We start from the raw sequence: 19,376 nt of genomic DNA, 5'->3' as shown, positions 1-19,376 counted from the left end.
GGTACAGTTCCTGGATAGCTCAGTCGGTAGAATGTTGGTGCACTCAGCCAAATGTCCCGGGTTCGATACCCGGCCCTGGAACAATTTTTCCCTTGCAATTATTAAAGAAAGGATTTGTTCAGCTTCTTGGACAGCTTGAAACATGTTAAGGAGAATAGCGTACACAGTGAGGGATAAAGGAAGGATTAGTTCTGACTCTTTTAAAAGAGGTTATTAGAAGAATAGGAAAAGAAAGTGTTTTCTTTTGTAAAAGGGAGTAGAGTTATGACATGACCAAAAGGTAAGTACAAGAAGGATTACAATATAATGGTTATCAACCCTCCCTTATCCCTATAAAAGTGAACGCGAAGAAATTCTAAGGCCCAGTACACAGTAAGCATACCTTCCTAATTTTATTATTGGAAAGGGGCCAGATTAGATTCAAGTTTAGAAGTGTGAACATTGAGATGTCGAAGTGTAAATTCTTTACGTTGAAAGATAAAGCGAACATTATTACTGACACTGAATATGGTCTGTCCCAAGCAGACATTAATACTGTATGTATAGCAATGTCGTAGTATAAAAATACATACTTCGGTTTCAGTGAACCTCGGATATAGTGAACGAAATATGCTGATCCACACTATAAACGGAGTTAACTGTATAAATTATAGTATTAAAATTCCTTTGGTGCGTGTTCCAATTCATGCACTCTTTTATAAGATATATATAATGTGTTACGAACTAAGGAGTAACTTATGTCACAAAAGTTATGCTTTGTTTTTTATTTACTTCACAGTATTTACGAAGTGTACGTCCTCTGTTGAAAGATGAAGATTATACAAGAATGCTAAAACTAGCAGAAGAATTTGAGAATGGAATTGGTGTTAAACTTCAGAGATATCTCATGCTGAAGTCATGGTAAGTAAACATAATAGTGAGAAATATTTTATATTGTTATGCGTTATTAGGTGGATTGCGTGCTGTTACTCAAACAATAATTTCTTATGAGGTTAGATTAGCATTATTGTATTAGTATTTTTGGTTGGTTTGAAGTATGAGAACATCAACATGTAGCTATAATAATATTCTAGAGTTTTAAAACTGCAAACAGCAGACAGTTGAACATTTTCATTATATACTGAATATATATGCACATTATGTGCTCTACTATTTTTTATTTTTGTTGTATACTCTGTAGGAACACCAGGAACTTGGACACTTTTCTTTTATCGGCCATAGTGAGTGATATGCTAGAACCAATGATTTGCCTGTTTCAGGTGGGCTACAAATTACGTGTCAGATTGGTGGGAAGAGTATGTATACCTGCGAGGCCGTTCCCCCCTGATGGTGAATTCTAACTTCTATGGCATTGACGCCATCTTAGTGGAACCTATTTATTCTCAGGCTGCTCGCGCAGCAACTGTCATCAACATCTGCCTGCAGTTCCGTCGCCTCATTGAGCGCCAGGAGCTTCAACCTGTATGTTACATTGTTGTCATGGAATTGTGCTAGGTTAGGTTAGGTTGGATTAGGTTAGAATACATTTAGGGTGAATAGATTTCCTTTTCATTTTTTCTTTTAATTTTCATTTCATTTATTGTATTGTATTAGCATTGAAGCTTTAAGATGTGGAACAAATCAACATTTTACAAGATTGTAGTGAGATGAGGCCGAGGATTCGCCAACAGATTACCTGGCATTTGCCTTATGGTTGGGGAAAACCTCGGGAAAAACCCAACCAGGTAATCAGATCAAATGGGAATGAAGTGAGGTGAGGCCAAGGACTCGCCATAGACCACTTAGCTTCACACCACAGATGGGGAAAAACCTTAGAAGAAACCAACCAAAAGCAGAACCAATTCCTAAAAGTGGTTCTAGCTATTCACCTTACATATCATATTATAGGTTATCCAAACTTCATACTAAAATAGTAACCAGTTTTAATACAAAACTAATTTTAAAATATATAGAGCAGTGGTCACCAAACTATCTTGACCTAGGAGCTACTTTGAAAGTTTTAATTTGGGTGGTGATCTACTACAGATAAGTGTGCTGATTTCATTCAGTACTCTGCCCGAGGGCAGGTCTTTCACTGCAATCTTTCCTATTTTGTACTTTCCTCTTTGTCTCCTCATATGATCCATATATCTTCATGTCGTCTATCATCTGATATTTTCTTCTGCCGCGAACTCTTCTTCTGTTCACCATTCCTTCCAGTGCATCCTTCAGTAGGCAGTTTCTTCTCAACCAGTGACCCAACCAATTCTTTTTCCTCTTCCTGACCATCATCATTCTTTCTTCACCCACTCTTTTCAACACGATTTCATTTTTTATTCTGTCTGTCCACTTCATACGTTCCATTCTTCTCCATGTCCACATTTCAAATGCTTCTAGTCGTTTCTTTTCACTTCGTCGTAATGTCCATGTTTTTGCCTCATACAATGCCACATTCCACACAAAGCACTTCACTAGTCTCTTCCTAGTTCTTTTTCCAGAGGTCCGCGGAAGATGCTCCTTTTTCTATTAAAAGCTTCCTTCGCCATTGCTATCCTCCTTTTGACTTCCTGGCAGCAGCTCATGTTACTGCTTATAGTACACCCCAAGTATTTTACGCTGTCCACTTGCTCTACTGCCTCATTTAGAATTCGAAATGGGAGGAAAAACTTTAAACAGATTTTCCCTCTCTACTTCAATAACAGCTTTTGATGTTGCTATGCATTTCTTTCTTTCTTTGTTTTGTTTTTTATTTATTTTATTTTTTTGTTTTTTACTTTCTTTTTTACAAAAATTAAAATCTGAAGAATAATACATAGGAAATCTACCAGCCGAATAAGCTAAGCATGGATGGTAATCCGGAATTTTCTGTAGTCTTGTATTTTTTACTACAAATACATAACGTGGATTGGAAGTACTGTGAAATGTTTCTGTGGGTGACAAATAGGATATTCAGTAAAGTAAAAACTCTTTCCTTCATTTTCGATGTTACACAATTTCATTGTAAAGCAGTTCATAGAGTTTCTCTTTAATATTTTACTATTCGAAATGTTGCAGATTCTGATTCAGGGGTTTGTGCCTCTGTGCTCATGGCAGTACGAGCGCGTGTTCAACACAACAAGAGTGCCAGGTGTGGAGACAGATCGTCTGGTGCACTACACGGACTCAAACCACATCGTAGTGTACCACAAAGGTCGCTACTTCAAGGTGTTCATCTACTTCAGGGGACGCATCCTCAAACCCTGTGAGATAGAAGTGTGAGTGCCCACATCCATGTCTGCGGTCTCAGCAACTGGTTGTCAATTTTTGTAATATACTCGTTTGTCTTTTAAAAGTTAATAATAATAATAATAATAATAATAATAATAATAATAATAATTACGACGGTGATGATGACAACAAGAAGAATAATAATAAAAATATGAATAGTAAAATAATTATAAGATTACCGTCATTATATTTATTGTATTTTATTAACTCATTCATAGTGTTCTGCCCAAGGGCAGGTCTTTCACTACAAATCCAGCATTCTCCAATCTTTCCTATTTTCTGCCTTTCTCTTAGTCTCTTTATATGATCCATACATCTTAACGTTGTCTATCATCTGATATCTTCTGCCCTGAACTTTTCTGTTGTTCACCATTCCTTCCAGTGCATCCTTCAGTAGACAGTTTTTTCTTAGCCAGTGACCCAGCCAATTTTTTTTTCTCTTCTTGATCAGTTTCAGTGTTATTCTTTTTTCACCCACTCTTTCCAACATAGTTTCGTTTCTTATTCTGTCTGTCTATTTCACACGTTCCATTCTTTTACATATCCACCTTTCAAATGCTTCCAATTGTTTCTCTTCACTTCATCGTAACGTCCATCTTTCTGCCTCATACAATGCCACACACCACATAAAGCATTTCACTACTCTCTTCCTTAGTATTTATTCCATTGTTGTCAATATTGTTGGTCCTGTGCTTGGGCACTTGACAAGGAAGTCATTCCAGTATCTTTGTAGCATTGCTATGCATCTTTTGATGTGTTCCATGCTCTTCTTTTCATTTGTATCACGCAGTACAGGGCAGATGTATGAGAAATTCCTACCCCATGTAGGTAGCTTGCCAAACAATAATGATCTGTTATCAACATCAGATTTACGTAGCCCTTGGGGGGTTATCTCGGGGTTAGTCAAAATTTCGCAGGTTTTATCTTTTGCTCCATCCGAATTTTGTTGTTTTTGGGCAAATCTGAATTTACTTATGATTAGTTCGCTATTAGATGGCTGTAAAATTTCAGTGCTCTTTTTAGCTAAAAAGTCTGTCATTTCGTTTCCCTTTATATCACAATAGGAAGGAATCCACTGTAAACTAATTTTATTCTATATTTAGTTAGATAATTGATCATTTTCATACAATCCTAAATGTTAGCCTCTTTTGTAGACTGTTGTGAAATTACAGCTTGTATGGCTCCCCTTGAATCTGATAATATGACAGAATTTTGCAATTCATTGAATCTATAGAGGTTTTCTAAAGATACATAAATAGCAGTAATTTCTCCTTTAAAATTTGTTGTATATTCCCTACAGAAAGGTGAAATGGAAAAAGAGGACATGTTCCACCAGCTCCTGCCCCTCTTGAATATGATATAAGGGATCCAGCTGTATACATTTGTACCACTCCTTATGTAGGTATCTTGTCTCAATTGCTTCTGTAACCAGAGTCTTCAAAATTAGTTTATCTGTTTCAAATTCCTTAACATCGTCCATGACAGTCAAACTATCTTCTATACGTATGAATGGTATTTAATGGCTTGTCTTTCATTAATAAAATGTATTTTCTTTCAAGAATACTAAGTCTTTTTTTTTTAATGTCTTGTACTAAGTTTATAAATTTTTTCTGTGTTTTTAATCTATCTACAGTTTGCTGTATATGTCAGTCTAATTAATTTCTCATACTATATTAGTGCTTGTTCTTTCAGTTCCTCAATTCACGAGTATTCGTAGAAATCTGCTTAGCAAGTTGTTTTTACTGCTCCAGTAACTAATCTTAGGGTCTGAGTTTGAAATAAGTTGAGTTTATCGAGGTGATTTTTGGGCGATGTTATCAATATTTCCCCACAATATTGGGTAACTGGTTCGACATACATTTTATATGTTGTATTGAGAGTTTTTCTTGTCCATTCCCACTTTATTCCCATCATACTTTTTAGAAGTAAAAGTGTTCTTGTTCCCTTCTCTGTAATATTATCTATGTGGTTCTTCCTTGATAGTTCATCATCAAAAATAACTGCAAGATATTCTTACTTCTTACTAAGTGAGAAAATTTCTTATGTGGTTTTATCGGTGTTTATGTTCATTAAATTTTCTACATACCAAATTCTTAGTTGAAGTTTGGGCACTAATTTGTAACTGGGTATTGGGTTTTCTTGGTTTAGTGGTCTACATGACTATATAACCAGCAAAGAATGTAGTTTTCATTCCAGCTTTTTCTAGGATTTTGGGGAAGTCACTGATGTAAACATTGAATAAAGTTGTACTAAGAACTGATCTCTGTGGTAAACCTCTGTGTAATTATTTGTATTGAGAAGTAACATTATTAAATATTAACTAAATTGTAACATAGGCAGCTCGTGTATTATCATCTATTGCAGGAGGTTGTTGAGAAAATATGAACGAAAGCATTATCGAAAGTTTCCTTTTATGTTCTGCACTTGTTTTACAAGCAGAGATCAGTATTGATTGGCTCCACTTTGAGTTACACTTTTATGTTACAGGCAAATTAAACAAATCCTAGCAGATGATTCACCACCTGCCAAAGGAGAGGAGAAGTTGGCAGCCCTGACTGCTGGAGAACGAATAGCATGGGCTGCTGCTCGACAGGAGTTCTTCTTCAAGGGGTTAAACCGCCAGTCTCTGGATGCCATAGAGAAGGCCGCTTTCGTGGTTGCTCTGGACGATTTTCCATATGAATTTGATGTGGTATGGTGTCACTGGTGGTCTTAGACTTTAAAACATAAAATTTCTGGCATTTTAGTTTCTTGTGGTTTGAAGTGTAGCAGAAATATGGCGTGAAAGAATGGATTTCGAGATGTTCTCTGAAAATGTACAAGTTTTTAGCAACACTATACTTACTGAAATTTTCTGTCAGTCTGTTTGTCTGTCTACAGCCTCTTCTTCTAAACTGTTTTTTTTTTCACACATATCTACAAGTCCTTCATCATGTTCATCAATGAATGAATGTTTATTGTCTTCCAAACATAATACATATACGGTACTTAATTTATTATCATCTGTTAATGGCAGTCCTGTCACATTTTTATTTTCCAGGTACTTATCTTAAGAAAATGTTTACTGTAAAGCATATTAATCGTAGTTAGTCCTTATGTTTTAAGTTAAACAATTTTATTACACCTTTTACCTTAGATAACTAGTCATTATTAAGAATTCTCTTATAACTTAGATTTCTCCTTCTATTATCCTACTTGCTACCAGGTTTCATCTAACTCGCAAGAACTGCCGACTTCAGACCTCTGAGACAATTACAGGTAGCAAAAATCCAATATAGCCAACATAGACTATTTAGTTTTTAGGAATTGCGTGTGAATCCCTTAAACTTCTACCCTGAAACGCTAAATACATATTACATACATTCATTCGCTCATTCATAATTTTCTGCCCAAGGATAGTCATTCACTGCAAATCCAGCATTTTCTAATCTTTCCCATTTTCTGTCTTTGTCATAGTCTCCACATATGATCCATGCATCTTAACGTCGTCTATCATCTGATATCTTCTTCTGCCCCGATCTTTTCTGTTGTTCACCATTCCTTCCAGTGCATCCTTCAATAGACATTTTCTTCTAAGCCAGTGACCCAGCCAATTTTTTTTTCTCTTCCTGTCAGTTTGAGCATTATTCTTTCTTCATCTATTCTTCCTAGAATAACTTTATTTCTTATTCTATCTGTCCATTTCACACATTCCGTTCTTCTCCATATCCACTTTTCTAGTGCTTCTAATCGTATCTCTTCACTTCATTGTAATGCCCATGTTTCTTCCGCATACAGTACTACACTCCACACAAAGCACTCCACCAGTCTCTTCCTTAGTTTTTTTTTAAGTTCCCAGAAGATGCTCCTTTTTCTATTAAAAGCTTCCTTTGTCATTGCTATCCTCCTTTTCACTCCCTGGCAGCAGCTCATGTTACTGCTTATAGTACACCCCAGGTATTTGAAGCTGTCCACTTGTTCCACTGCCTCATTTCGAATTTGCACGTTTACCTTCTTTATTTTTTTTTCCTATGATCATGGTCTTCATCTTGTTTGCATTCATCTTCATCCCATACTGCTCACAGCTGTCATTTAGCTTCACTAGCATATCCCTTGGTAGTATCGTCTCCTCTTCTGCTAACAACTCCGTATCATTAGCAAATTTTATGCACTTTATTCTTCTTCCATCTACTAGCACCTCTCCCATGTTCTGAAAACAGTTGATGGGCGTAACAGTGAACATAATGTGTATTGAAGTATTTATTCGTCACAATGGCCTGAACCCCATTCATTACTGATGCACCATCGTATTTCAGGACAGTCACTAAGGACCCCATCATCCCATTTTAATATTGTATCGGCTGAATTGCCTTAGGCCCTAGAGGATTATTAAATCTCCAAAATCGCTCGAAAATTACGTCATATGGTTAGATTACCAATACTATACTGTATATAAGAACTAATTGCAATTTTGTCGCTAGATCTGTCATGTTATCAGAGAGAATTGCGATATAATCTGAATATCTAATTTCCTTTGTCGCATATACTCTATATGCGAAAAGCATACAGTCTAGGACTTCATTTTGTACAGTTTTTGACATGCTCTTGAATGTTGTAGCATTATTTAGATGGCCACGCAACAAGGCATCTGTTTGTGAAATGAAATTTACAAAGCCTAAAAAAATATCGCGATTTTGTGATTTTTGTGTTTCATCACGTCCACACAGTGTGAATTCGAACATGTCGCAAAATGTTACGTAGGCCTATTCAATAAGTTTTGGAAAAAAAAAAAATGCCTGTTTTTATCTACTTCTTCATTATGACGTTTTATAGATTACTGATACACAGTGTCAAGTTGTGTTGACTTGTCTAGTTGCTCGTTAATATTATTACTTATATACGATTTTGAAGATTCATGCTTAGAAATTCTTTCAGATAAATGTTTCATGTAGGTTACCCCACTTCAATCCAACTATTTTTGCCTCCGAACAAGTTGCATGGAAAACAAAACGCATTTCTTTATTGGACATCCACATACCCAGGAACATTTGGAATACTATCCCTTACTGAGATGCTGGTTAGTGAGTTTATCCAGTCCTTTATTCACAATATTTAAATCTGCCTTGGTTCTCATTCTTTTTATTTCTATTTTTTTCTCATACTGCATTGAAGAAAAGATACATTCACCTGTTGATTAACACTGTTCATTGTAATTACACCTAAACACAATTCTTTTGTTCGTAACTACGAGCACCAAACACGTGTGATTCACTTGTCACTTTAGATACACACTATTCTGTTCTAAAATAACAAGCGAATCACACGTGTTATCTTTTTCGATCCGTATACATAGACTTTATGCCTTCTTTAAATAAAATACTCTTTTGGTCTGATGTGTTCCAGCAAGACCCAAGCAAGTTGGACCGCTATGGACAGATCCTACTGCATGGAAAGGGTTATGACCGCTGGTTTGACAAGTCCTTCACTCTTTGTGTAGGCTCCAATGGACGGGTAAGTTCCTGCTTATGTTGGTATATACTGTAAGACAGTTTACTATACATGGAATTTAATATGAGAAATATTATATTCTCTGCATGTTTTATATGAAAATTTTATAAAATCTATGTTAAGTGACTAAAATAAGATCCATTTGTCTTTGATGTTTACTTTAACACTCACTATAAAATATAAAACTTTCTTAAAAATTTAACGAATTTATAAAGTTGTTATATTACCGGTTTTAAGATATGTGGATCATATACATAGAATAAGAGGAAGGCAGAAAATAGGACAGATAGGAGAATGCTGGGTTTGCAGTGAAAGACCTGTCCATGGACAGAAACGTGTGTGTGTGTGTGTGTGCGCGCGCGTGCGTGCGTGCGCGCGCGCGCGCGCTTTTTTACCGGTTCTCTATGGTCGTGAAACTTGGACTCTCACTTTGAGAGAGGAACAGAGAATACTTTGTCTCTGCCATATTTAAAACTTATTTCACAGCTAAGGTATCTAAAATCAGTCAGACACTTGTTTCAAAATTTCATTTTCTATTACAATCTTGGATCTAACTGGGTCTTTTCCTTTATCTTCATTTTCTTAATTGAAATTTAAAATTATAGGATTTACATATATTATTTAAAAGGTACATGAACTTTTGTCTAAGACCTACATTTGTTAAAATCTGCTTACTTCTTTTATTTCTAGTTTCTATTATTATATTTGTTTTTCTCTATAAGCTCCTTATACCGAAATTAAATGTGCTGGGTAGCCTTCTTTTTCTAATATTTGCCACAATTTGGATCTGTCCACTCTGTCGAATGCTTTATCGTAATCTATGAAAGCCATTTGTGTTTCATTAATTTATAACGGGAATATTTCCTTCTTTCAGATTGGTTTCAATGCAGAACATTCGTGGTAAGTACTATCTGCCCAGTACAAGATGTGGTTATTGATGTAACAGTCATCCAGATTTATTTTTTTAACGTTTCTATCAAAATATTATTGATTTATACACATTCAGAAAGCATGTAATTAATGATCTGAAAGAAAATACAGTTTTCAAAAATATAATGGATGTTATCTTAAAGAAAACACTTGTCGGTTATCCTAAGTGATTCAGTAGTTATGGTACCTCACTATCGCAGGTGCAATGCTTCAGAAAGTTGTGCATGTTGTAAGAGGTGATTCGAATCATAAATGTGGCTTCTTTTGAAAGAGAAGTAACGCTAGACATTCTATTTTGCGGATTTATTGCACATAAGAGAACTCTGACCCCATCAAAATTACTAACACACCATACAGTTCCCTTGCCTTGTGAACAGATGTCTCTGTTGGCAATATTTCTACAGTGGTTCTTTCATGTAGTCACTGTAATATTTCGATTTCGAGAGTAGCATCTCTTGAAACTAGAATATTGTGACAGACAAAGCAGAAAATGAAATGGGAAAAGTGTGGTGCAGTGAACTTTGAAAGGTCACAGCATTGGAGAGAATGAATTCTTAATACAATGAAGAAATGAAATGATCTTCCTTTCATTAAGGAAGGTTTATTTTAAGCATTATTATGAGTTTATTTAATTGATTAATTTATTGCTTAGGGTAGAAGTGTACAGTCTTGGCCAAATTATTAGACTGAAATATTTTTTAACGTTATGTTTAAAAAAATAAAATCTATTTGATACAAAAGTTTAAATTATTAGTCTTCAGTGCAGAAACGAAGGCGAGTGAGGTAAGAACTCACCATAGCATAGAAAATCACGTAGTGCTAGTCAGGCCAGTGAGCTTCAGTCTGTTTGGCGAGCTTGGCCTGTGCAGAGCTGTGATTTGTTCTGTTTTTATATTCTAAGATATTTACAATAATATATTCTTAAAAGGTACCGAAGTACATATGATATTTCCATGCAGATATTCTGCATTATCATACGATGAAAGAGTAATGGAACGGAGAAAAATTCTTCATGATTTAAGATGGCGCTTATTCCGTCGGATCCCGGCCAACTAGTCACTCATTACGAGTGCACCTCAGCACATGTGTGGACTTCAGTCCTAGGTTCATAGATATCTATGACGTAGTGCAGAGGACGGCCACTAGAGGGAACCCAAGAGTTGGAACTTAAAATTGAGACGATTCTTCCGACGCCGGGGTAGAATCCGGTGTGGCTTAGTGGATAAAGCGTCAGCACGTAGAGCTGAAAACCCGGGTTCAAATCCCGGCGCCGGAGATAATTTTTCTCCGTTCCATTACTCTTTCATCGTATTTACAATAATTTAATATATTTGTGGCTATTTTGCATTTGTGAAATGGAAAACACAAATACACAAATCCCGAATATTGTGTTGAAAGTTTACCATTAGTTCTGAAGAAAGACAGAGGAGTATTGACTGAATGGCCACATATGGAGCATATTTTTGTTTGTCTCTTCTCAGTACCTCTTAGCCACCTGCCTTCATTTCATGCACAGAAATTGTCACTATTTAGGAAAAAATAAGTGTGAACTGTGTACTAAAACTAAAGATTGAATTGGTTCGACTCAGCAAATACATTTGGTAGTGAAGGTAGAAAAAAATTCTTTCATTAATCATTAATCATTATATTGCAGTTTTAAAATACATCTTTGTTATGTCCGTTTCGTGATAGTTGAAGGAAAATTTGGCGACAGTTTGTTTTAAATTATGAAATTTAACATTGAAAATGTATAGTTATGTGTGAAATTGTTTAGAGACAGAGAAAGTGAAGGTCTAAATTCACACATGAAAATTCTTTTATTTCTGTATTTATTTATGTACATATCAATTTCTGTACTTATACTAGGAGATTCAGCTATTCACGTAATCATAATATTAACAATTTTACATTCAGTTTTTTATTTCTTTTATAATTTATTTATTCTATTATTCATCTAAACACATATCAATTTTTTATTTATGTTTCCTTGTATACTAATGTTTACTTATTTAATAATTCATTGGAACAGTTATCTATTTCTTTGTTACACATATATTTATTGATTCATATTCAGTTTGAAATTAATAGTTGGTTTACATGTTTATTTATTTCATTAATTTATTACCTTTCATTCATTGATTTTCTCATTAATAATTTAATTATTAATACATTTAAACTTTTACTTACTTACATGTTCACTTTTTCAGTCAATGAAGGCTTTTCGGGTTCATATTACAGTATTCGTAATTTTTAGGATTGAAAAGATAGAATTATATGTCTTCTCTGAAGTTTAAAACTTCAGTTATTTTCAATTATGACATTAGTCAGTTTGTATTTAATTCTTTTGATATCACAAAATGTTTGTTAAAAACTTTAATACTCTTCTGTTGACACCTTGTCATTTAAAATTAACGCAAACAAAACCCCTTACACAAAGCAAAGTTATTACTTCTAATGTAAAGCAGAATTCAGTGGAACTGATATTTTTAGGGGGTGGTACAAGTCAAGTCCTGCTGTGTGAATGGTTTGTTCATATGTGCATTCTTGCAGGGCGGACGCAGCTGTTATGTCGCACTTCTGGGAGTTCATCATCGTGCAGGAGATGACATCTCTCAGCGGGTAAACACAACTACGCATCATCCCATTCCTCCATTTTTCTTCGTCCTTATCTTCATTATTGTCTGTTAGCTGATTGATATCGGGGAGGGATAAAAGACACATTATCTGCCTGTCTCCAGTAGTGGGTTATTCTTTGGTGGTCTATGGTTCCTATGCATCTGTCAGAGGTTCAAACCCGACTGATGGTGCTCTATGTTTCAAATAAAGTAATCTAAAGTAAAACATCCTCCAGGAGGCAAGTAAAGCTGTAGGACCTATGTCACAATACATTTGTGGCATTATCTTCATCAAGACGACCTGAAAAGGATCTTAAAGCTCTACTGTTTTCCTGTTCCACAGGAATTAAACAGGCTGCCTTGAAGCAAATATAAACTTAAAAGAGATATTTATACCTGACTTCATTCTGTTCAGGACTTCGTAACAGATATGTGAGAACGTTTCTTTTTTTCCCACGTTTCTGACTCACAGGATCTTGAAGTTTGTGTATCAGTACTATAAAATAACTTCACAACAAAATGGCCGTCATATCGCCAGCATAACATTTGTACTTTCAGTGCAGATTAATCTTTCTCCTAGTCTTTCAATGGTGTTGTTTAGGTCCACCATTAATAATAAAATTATGAAGTCTTTCCAAAGCAATGCCTTTTTAAATTTTACAGAGAGCTGAAAGTAGCAGAGTTGACAGTCATACATTGGCAGTGCAGCAGATAATGTTAATATGAAGACATTACATATATGCGAACATGTGATATCAGTAGAATAATGCGTTAAATTGTTCCCATATATTATGGAAGTTGCTGGCATTATGAGTGCCATGAAAATATTAATTTCAAGCAAAACATGTCATTTCATTGTTGCAGTACTTTTTATTTTGGCTACCAGAGTTGACTTCCTAACGAAACATTCTTCTAGTTTTTACAGCAGTGTAATCTTGATTTTCCACACTTTGCTGTACTGTTAGACCTGTAAAATTCTTGAGATGTGATAACGCCAATTCATTGTACAATTTCTTTATTCTTCTTCCCATAACCCCAAAAAAAGGCACTTATCAATCTCAAAATAACGTGAATTATTACAATAAGTGAAAGAAACATAACTCAAGTTTTTAATGAATCCCAGAAACACTTGTTTTTTATTTACAGAATCTATACAACAACGTATTCTTAAGTAATATTTTCATAATGTCAGTCTTTTTTCAGTGGCTCATTTAATTCTGCATTTTGTGAAGAAATGAAAGAAACATTGTATTCCAAAACAGAGTTCATACATGTAATCACTCCGTAGTTTTCCTACATTTATTAAAATGTAGGCCTATTTATTTATATATGAATTCAATAATAAAATTATTGAAAGCTTGATGCCCTGTGTATGTTACACTTTATACACATTGATAATGATGACCTGTTTACATTATCTATAAAAAATAAACTAGAAATGACACGGAAATTGTTGGTGTCGTATATTCCATGGGATTCACAGCTCACCAGACCTCCGTTAATATTGAGCAATTTATTAATAATAATTGAATATGCACATCAAAATGTAAGAAATTCAATACAAGTTTTTGACATATACTTAATTTTCTTGTTTTCCATTAAAACGTGATAAGAAAACGACAGATATGAAGTTAATCAGTCTCTACTGACAATTATCATTTGTCTGTCTTACCTTACTGTCTTGTAAGGGGAGTTCGCCAACGGAATACATATATTTTAATGAAATCCATATCAAATGGTTGGGTTTGTAGAGTAGACTCAAACACATCTACTAAGTTACAGGCTTAAACTGTCAACCATTTTCGGGGGACTTTTATTTCTCATTTGATAAAGTATTTTGATGCTGTAAAAGGTTATTGTGAAATTGTTATAGTAGAAGTCTTGAACATCTTGTCAGCTAACAGACAATACTCGACTCTGCAGTCAGTAATTACAGCAACTGTAAATATCTCACTGTTCTAGTTTCCCTCTTTGCTCGATCCTGTCTTCGTCCTTGACATTATCCTGGCAAACTGGTGGTTGGCAGAGCGCCATTCTCTGCTGGGTTTATTTCTATGCTGTTTTATTTTCCAGTTCTCTTTTTTGTTTGGTGTTGGTTCATTGGCCGAGATGCCGTCAGCTATTAAAGCATTGTTGAAGGCTTCACTTAATGTTAAATGGTTTGATTCTCCAGGGCCGATGCTCCAGTTATGAGTCACATGTGGGAGTACATTGTTGCTACCGAATTTGATGATGGGTAACCAGTTGTTATATTATGGGTGACTGACATGTGTTAAACACACTAACTGTTACATCTCACATACAGAATGTGCTTTTGTAGTGCTCCTTGTGAACTACACACTGGGACCACACTGGTGATGGCAGGGAATCCTTTGTACCAGTACTCATCATCAGAGAAAACTTCCCTTAATTCTTCCTTTTTCCATTACAAGTCCTATAGAATCTACTGAGATTTGAACCCCTATTTACAGGAGTTAAAGCTGACTAAACTACAGCTCGCAATGTCCAAAGATAGTTTCATGTGTAAGAACATGCTGTCTGACAGCTGTCAGAACTTAACTCCTGAAAATATGGAGAAACATCCTGTGATACATTGTGCGTCATGCCTTGATTAACTTCAGAATTGCACCAAAAATTATGTCATGACTATATAAATGTGTAATTTGTACGAAATTAATCTTTCAATTTATCTTTATTTAAAGTAAAATTATTTTTTAAATAAATAACAATTTTTAACTCCCTTTACAATTTTGATATTACATATTGGGCACATATTTCGAGGTTTTTACTCATATTATGTACATATTTTTAGGATCACTATTACATAAAAATGCGGACTCCAGTTATAATACAACACAAGAAACTTTTCTGTATTTTCTGGCAGAAGATTATACCTTCTGTCAGTTAATATTGTTTTGTATGATGAAAAACTCATGAACTTGCAAAAAGAGGAGAAATTAAGTAGGCAGCAAAATTTATTGATGGTTGAAATCTGTTTAAAACATTAATTTACATGGATGTAAGTAGGCATGAAAACATTTAAAAGACTTTCACTGGATTCTAAAAAATGAGCAAAGGCGGAATAGGAATTACTTATTTTGTTTTGACCTCTCGAATTTGTTAATGCTACGACTTCAATGATTCTAAAGGGGAATTTGGAGATTTGCCCTTCGGAATTCCGGAATGTTGGTGGAATGGGTGGCTTGGATTTTTCAAGTGTTTCTTGGAAAATATCTCTATTGTCTCCTTATAATGTCTGGAAAGCCCGGTTAATTAATACTTGTAGAAATATTAATGGGATAAAAATCATGTAAAAGATGGAAAAATATTAAGATTTTTATTAAATATGAAAATTTTACCGAAACATAATGAAATATGAAAAATTGTTGACTTTAATTGCATTTTACACATCGTGAAATGTAAAATGCTTATTCCCATACTAGTAGCAAGAATGGTTTATAGAATATGAAATTTCTCTGTCACTAATCATCATACCAAAGACCTCTTCAAAAATTATCTATCTTCCAATGTGTCGTCTTTTCTGTTACTTCCCACCCTTCTTCCATTACCAGTACTCTGTTATTTGTGATTTGTATCCAATGTGTTCTTGGTCTTTGCTCCTCACCCCCTTCTGCTTTTATTTCATGTTTCTAAAATCTAACATAGAAAGTTGTTACTTTAACACTACCAAACCATTTCTGCTTTTGTTACTCAGTTTAATAATATGGGAAGTATTCCTGTCAGGTTTTGGTTTAGTGATTCTGTATTTTATTTCTTAATTCTTTTGAAATGTATTAATTTATGTTTTTATTATGGAGCACTACAAAAATGTTCACATATTTTATGGAATTAATTATGGGTATGCTGATATTACATTCCCTTCTTGTAAATGTGAACTCACTTGCCATTTTCTAAGCTTCATTGACTCATAATAATTACTGAGGACTCACTTCTTCAATATATACATAACATGGCTACAGCATACTCTGTGTTAACAGTTCTGCGAAAGTTGGAGATACTGTGTAGGTTTGGGATATAACAATAACATTCTGTATGTGATTAACTAACACGCAAATAATCTTGATGCAGCAATTTGTCTTATTCCCACTTATGTACTGCTACCAAATGCAGATGATTTTAAAACTATATACAATGAACTTGACTATTGCAGTAACAGTTTCATTCTTTTGAGTTTCTATCAAACAATAATTATTGCGAGTATATTTTTTTCATATTTGGTACCTACTGATAAAAGATAAAGAAAGATATTAAGTTCTTGATTATTTCGAAATTTTATTCTTCAAAAGATGCTCATTTTTTAAGGAGACGAAACCATGTATTATAAAATTTTCCAACAATACATCTTTCGATTTTTTTTTTCTCGGAGATAAAGTACTTAAGAAAAGAAATAAATGACATACGAATATTTCTAAGGTAACAAATTATCCTCCTGCATTTCCAGAAATAGTTGACATTTTGCTCATGTAATGAGTTGGTTGATTAAGAGGAAAACTGAACCTATGAAGCTAGTGAGAACTTTTGTTTTAGTACCAGTAATTATAATTTTCTTAACCAACAGAACTAAGACTGTAATGATGAACACCAGTTCATAAACAGTGTCATATCGTTCACATTAATTTATGTAAGTAGTTTTAATTGAACAGAGAATGAATCGAATTTACTTTTTGGGTTATCTAACTGTAGTAACAGAAAAGTTCATTACATTTTCATATAGTATAAAAACAAAATTTTATCGTAGTGTGAATACAAAATTTGTAATACAGAAAATTACATATACTATCAAAATGGAACTTATTCTGTATCAATAATAATAAAGGTGACTTTAAATTAAAAGTTGCCCAATAGGACGCAGCAAACTGTAATTAATAAACATAAATTTGAAGAGATATTACATAGACATTTTTATTTAAATTGAATTTACTTTAACATAAAGGCAAAGCTTTATCAGAAATTCGGGTATTGTAATTGGACTGTTAGAACAGTGAGTTTAAGTTGTTCTTTAAAAATGAATATTGTATTACAATAAATAACACTCTCGATTGAACATTGAATGTCTCTTGTCAACAATAGTAATTTGGCCGTGATGTTTTTCTTCAAACCAAACTGCTACTGGAAGGCCATTGACAGGGTGAGACCATGACATTTCCGCTGCACCTTGTTTTTTTACCCTGTACTGGAAGTTCTTCATCTGTTTAACTTTGTTTCCTTTTCTGAATTGCTATGGATCTTGACTATACACATCTCGCATTTGCTTTTGTTTGCCCAGCATGTCAATATTCCAGATGCTGAATCTCATTTTGTTTGAACATTATAATTATTTTGTGTGTTGTATGTGTGAAGACTACAGGGGAAAAGGAGGGATTAAGTCCACTTGCAACCAAATTTATTGTTACCATGGTAAACAGTGTGTATACGTGCACATGTTTTGCTAACAAAAAGTTTCTCTCTTCACTAAATATAAAGCATAAGTACCTACGAGTTTCTTAATTGTATTTTTGTCGTATTTCAAACATATTATACATTTTTTAATTTTAATTTAATTCGTTAAAATATTTTAGCAGTTCTTAATACACTTGTTAATATTGAATTGCTTTCGTTATAACTAAGTCTGTAATATTCAGCTATTAATATAGAAATTCAGTTACATTATTTCTGTTAATATTAGCCTACATAACATTGATTTACTTTTATGATGACGAAATATCCCAGATAATCTTACTTGCAGATGTTACAATGTGATTATCTCAAGTGAACAATATGATCACTTTATTAACACATCTAATATACTCTTAATATTAAAGTTAATGAGTGATTTGTTTAATGCAAATAAATTAGCACTTAATGCTGATAAAACTAGTGTAGGTAATCAAATTTAGCACAAATAATAATGCTTAGTTTTTCTACATTATTAGATTAAATGGAATTGCTCTCAAAGAATCTATAAGCACAAAATTTCGTGGTTTGGAATTGGATGATCACTTGAACTGGTAAATATAGAATACATTATCCCTAAATTGAGCTCTCTCTTTGATGCATTAAGATTCGTATCCTCTATTGGTGATAACAAATAATCTTAAAATTGTATGCTTCGCATATTTTCATTCTATAATGCAATATGGTTTACTATTCTGGGGCACCTCATCTCATGCTAAACATATTTTTGCCTTACAAAAGAAAACTGTAAGAATAATGATTGGTGTGCATAAAACGACACTATGTAAATATTTTTTCCAAAAATTAGCAATCTTGACCTTACTTTATGAATACATTTTTTCCCTAATTATGTTTTATGTTAAAAATCAAAATAATGATAATAATAATAATATATCTACTTTTACTGGCGGTGTTCAGGCCATAAGGCCTTCAATTACGCTCCACCAGGTCACAAAATACACAATCAGTGAAATTAAATGAAAAGTGAAAAAAAAAATACTAACATACCTACTACAAAATGATAATAAAAATGAGAAAATACAAAATTAAAGTAATACCATAATACAAAAAAACAAAATACAGATTTATTGAGTCCACACCTGTGGAGTAACGGTCAGCGCGTCTGGCCGTGAAACCAGGTGGCCCAGGTTCGATTCCCGGTCGGGGCAAGTTACCTGGTTTAGGTTTTTTCTGGGGTTTTCCCTCAACCCAAGATGAGCAAATGCTGGGTAACTTTCGGTGCTGGACCCCGGACTCATTTCACCGACATTATCACCTTCATCTCATTCAGACGCTAAATAACCTAAGCTGTTGATAAAGCGTCGTAAAATAACCTACTAAAATAAAAAGATTTATTGATTGGAATACAACATAAGTAACTTGATTATTACAAATAGTTAAGAGGAAAAATAAGGAAAGAACACAAAAAATGGAATGTAATAAAATAATAAAAAACTAAATTTAAATAAAGACCACAATAAAAAAACTATGGTGATAAATTAATCTGGTGATCAAGGGAGTAGAGTAATAGTGAAAAGAAAAAAAAAATACACTTATTATTCATAAAACTGTGGCAGACAAAAGGGCTTATAACTGAAGGAATTCCGAATTGAAGAAGTGCAGTTTTAATTTATTTCTAACTTG

General features: G+C 33.9%; 1 protein-coding gene across 6 annotated transcripts in view; it reads left to right on the top strand.

Moving 5' to 3' along the window:
* The window catches only part of whd (carnitine O-palmitoyltransferase whd), an 86,385-nt gene that overhangs the window by 50,254 nt on the left and 16,755 nt on the right, over window positions 1–19,376 (top strand). For 5 of the 6 annotated variants that reach the window (XM_069830211.1, XM_069830208.1, XM_069830210.1 and 2 more), the window contains 7 exons: window positions 779–900; window positions 1,260–1,461; window positions 3,034–3,233; window positions 5,734–5,938; window positions 8,629–8,736; window positions 9,608–9,633; window positions 12,214–12,282. In XM_069830211.1, coding sequence (XP_069686312.1) covers window positions 779–900; window positions 1,260–1,461; window positions 3,034–3,233; window positions 5,734–5,938; window positions 8,629–8,736; window positions 9,608–9,633; window positions 12,214–12,282 — 932 coding nt within the window. Of the gene's footprint in view, window positions 1–778; window positions 901–1,259; window positions 1,462–3,033; window positions 3,234–5,733; window positions 5,939–8,628; window positions 8,737–9,607; window positions 9,634–12,213; window positions 12,283–14,451; window positions 14,515–19,376 lie in introns of all 6 variants that reach the window. The other variant, XM_069830214.1, reaches the window with a different exon arrangement.

Source organism: Periplaneta americana, chromosome 7 (genome assembly GCF_040183065.1).
Source record: "Periplaneta americana isolate PAMFEO1 chromosome 7, P.americana_PAMFEO1_priV1, whole genome shotgun sequence".
Lineage (NCBI taxonomy): Eukaryota > Metazoa > Arthropoda > Insecta > Blattodea > Blattidae > Periplaneta > Periplaneta americana.
Note: the sequence above shows the minus strand (reverse complement) of the source record. Positions and strands in the feature narration are given on the sequence as shown.